Source organism: Fomitiporia mediterranea (genome assembly GCF_000271605.1).
Source record: "Fomitiporia mediterranea MF3/22 unplaced genomic scaffold FOMMEscaffold_5, whole genome shotgun sequence".
NCBI lineage: Eukaryota > Fungi > Basidiomycota > Agaricomycetes > Hymenochaetales > Hymenochaetaceae > Fomitiporia > Fomitiporia mediterranea.
Window position 1 is genome coordinate 526,827 of NW_006760390.1, and position 2,660 is coordinate 529,486.

At 37.1% G+C, this 2,660-nt stretch overlaps 1 protein-coding gene across 1 annotated transcript; it reads left to right on the forward strand.

Moving 5' to 3' along the window:
* Positions 1 to 5: 5 nt before the first annotated feature.
* On the forward strand, positions 6 to 239 carry FOMMEDRAFT_154660 (uncharacterized protein; the record flags this gene model as incomplete). Its single annotated transcript, XM_007265118.1, has 2 exons — positions 6 to 129; positions 199 to 239. The coding sequence occupies 2 exons, from the start codon at positions 6 to 8 to the stop codon at positions 237 to 239; spliced, it is 165 nt and encodes a 54-aa protein (XP_007265180.1).
* Between the last annotated feature and the right edge of the window lie 2,421 nt (positions 240 to 2,660).

Consider the following 2,660-nt stretch of genomic DNA (forward strand, 5'->3'; position numbering starts at 1 on the left):
GGGTGATGCGGTGTGCTTGCAAGGACGGGTCAACCGCAGATGCAGTCATAACCGTTGAGCCTCTCAATGCCCTCGCTTTCGGTGGTCCGTCTGGATCTGGTCAAGGGATGGGCCTGGCAATCGACACCCGTAATGCACTCGTTCGCTGCTCGAGTCTGGTCCGATCCCAACCTCTACCTACTCGTATTCGCATCACAGCAGACACGGACACTCTCACTCACTCTCTGCACAAATCTTGACGCAGGCTGCACTATGTATGTGTTTCGGTTTATTTTCCTTAATTATTGTAGATAATGATGTATCGTACAAATATTTTAATATAATTGATTTTTGTTATTTTAATAATGAATGGATGTAAGGGAAAATTATTATTATTAAGGAATCATGACTATGTATAGTCTGTAAAACATTACAAATATATATTACCCTTTCAAAACTTGGTAATCCTTACAATACATTTCAAAAAAGGGAGGTCCGATATTATGCATTTTATATGTTTAAAAGGGGTATTACCCTTATGTACTTTTATTACATTCATAAACCTTACAGTACCTTATACAATGTTGTACTACTTTATCAGAAATCGAGGTCCGATAATATGCAAATTACTTTTTTTACTTTTTTTACTTTTTTCACACCATTATAATGTAATATAACCTTTTAGACTTTTTCCCGATGATACACACGGAGGAAGGATTTCCATGATGTGCACATTTGTTCCAGTCAGGCTATTAGACAATGAAATGCTTAGGCTGTGCAGAGCGGCTTTCGTTGCACGATAGCTAGATACGTCTGCATTTGGCACCACGGCGAGTCCAGAGGTAATCGGAATAAGGAAAGTTGGGTGACCTCCCGCCGGAATGAATTCAATTAAGCGCTTGTATGCGTTCGTTAAATGAATATATAATGCAATCAGTTACTTACGCTGAATTTGAGGAAATGAGGCAGGAAGAAATGGATCAAGGCCGAGAGTGAGGCCAGTAAAGTTAGGCGTTAGGCGTTAGGCGTACTATTCTTCCTTGCTGCGTTCCCTCTCGTAGGTTTATTCAGCACTGCACACTTGTCGAACATGAATTGCAAGATAGCCTGAGGATGTCTCTCCCAGCTGTTGAAGCGTTATCCATCTTATCCAAAGCTGTGATAAAGACCACTGCAAGACTGGCTTGGAGAAGGAATGAATGCATCAGCATAAATCAATATAGTAAGGAAATGAGGGCAACTTGCGAAGGATGTTTTCCAGAATTATTATTCATTAAAACAACGTCTACAGTATATTGCCATCATCAAGAACATGGTTCCAAAGTCTGTACACTGATGCAACGTTTGCTGCTCCAAGTCCAACAACATCGTCCATGCAAACTGCATCGAACACGGATGGTACAATGATACAGCAGGAGTGTTATAAGTAATATTGTTAAGCATTGTTCTGTTGGTGCCATCGGTCATCGGCTTGAATGAAAGCACTCATAGGACAGTACAATTGATTCACTGTATCGAGGAACGTCTTGAACAGGCTTCAGTGCGATGTCGTTCGTGTCACCGTACGTGTCAATAATTCATGGCTCGTCGAGTGTGAATGATTGAGGATAGTAGATGACTTGCGCAGTAGTGTCTAAAGAGCATCAGTAAGGAGGAAGTCTGCTATTTGCAGAAAACATACAGGGATTAAAATCATCATCTGGAATAGTGTCAAACAAGTCAGTGTCCAATTTACCGTGAGTCATTCAAGGTAGCGACAAGTATAAAGTGGTGTTGAGCGACAGTGAGAGAAAGTAGGTCGACAGACATCTCTGGTGTGTTGAGCTGCGGACGACGCACATCTCAATCAACGCATAAGATAAATGTTAACAAGAAGACGTACGTTGTAAACCCTGATAATGTGCATCTGGCGACCTTCAATCCAAAAGGGTTTATGTAACGATTTATATATTCCACAACAATGTTCTTCGAAAACAGGATTACAAAGTCAACTAAGTACAATGAGTTATACGAATACAAATGTGTCCGAAGATTCGTCATAAGAACAATAAATGTCTTAATATTAGATGAGAATAAGGGTTGGTTGTACGATGACGTTATCAACAAATGACACAGTCAGAGTCATTATACGACTCTGGAGGTGAAGTGCTTACTGCTACTTGCATAATTTCTTAGAATGGCAATATATCACATGATTTGTGTCGCAAGATGTTCACTTTAACTAAAACTCAAAAGATTTGTAGATTACTCCTTACAAGTGTTATTTTATATGTATGTAAAGTATTTAAAAATTATATTTTTACTGTTATAGTATATATCTGTAAAAAAAATAGAGATAAAATAAATACTTGGAATTATATAAGGAGAACTGTACTTTTTTGATGATTCTCATAATACCTTTTCTAAACATGTAAAAGCTGTAGCATTTGCAATTGGTCACCAAAAATTATAATTAAGTACTGTAAATTACTATTATTACTTGTAGAATGTTATACTATTATATTATAAGAATTGGTGGGCTATTTGAACTAATATTTTACAAGTTTGAGAATGGAACAGTAAGAATAACAATTATTTCAGACATAATAATTCTACAGTACATACTATTAACTGTTATAAATTATGTACAGAGTCTTAAAATTATTGTTATTATATTTGGGATCTCTTATTATAATATTATT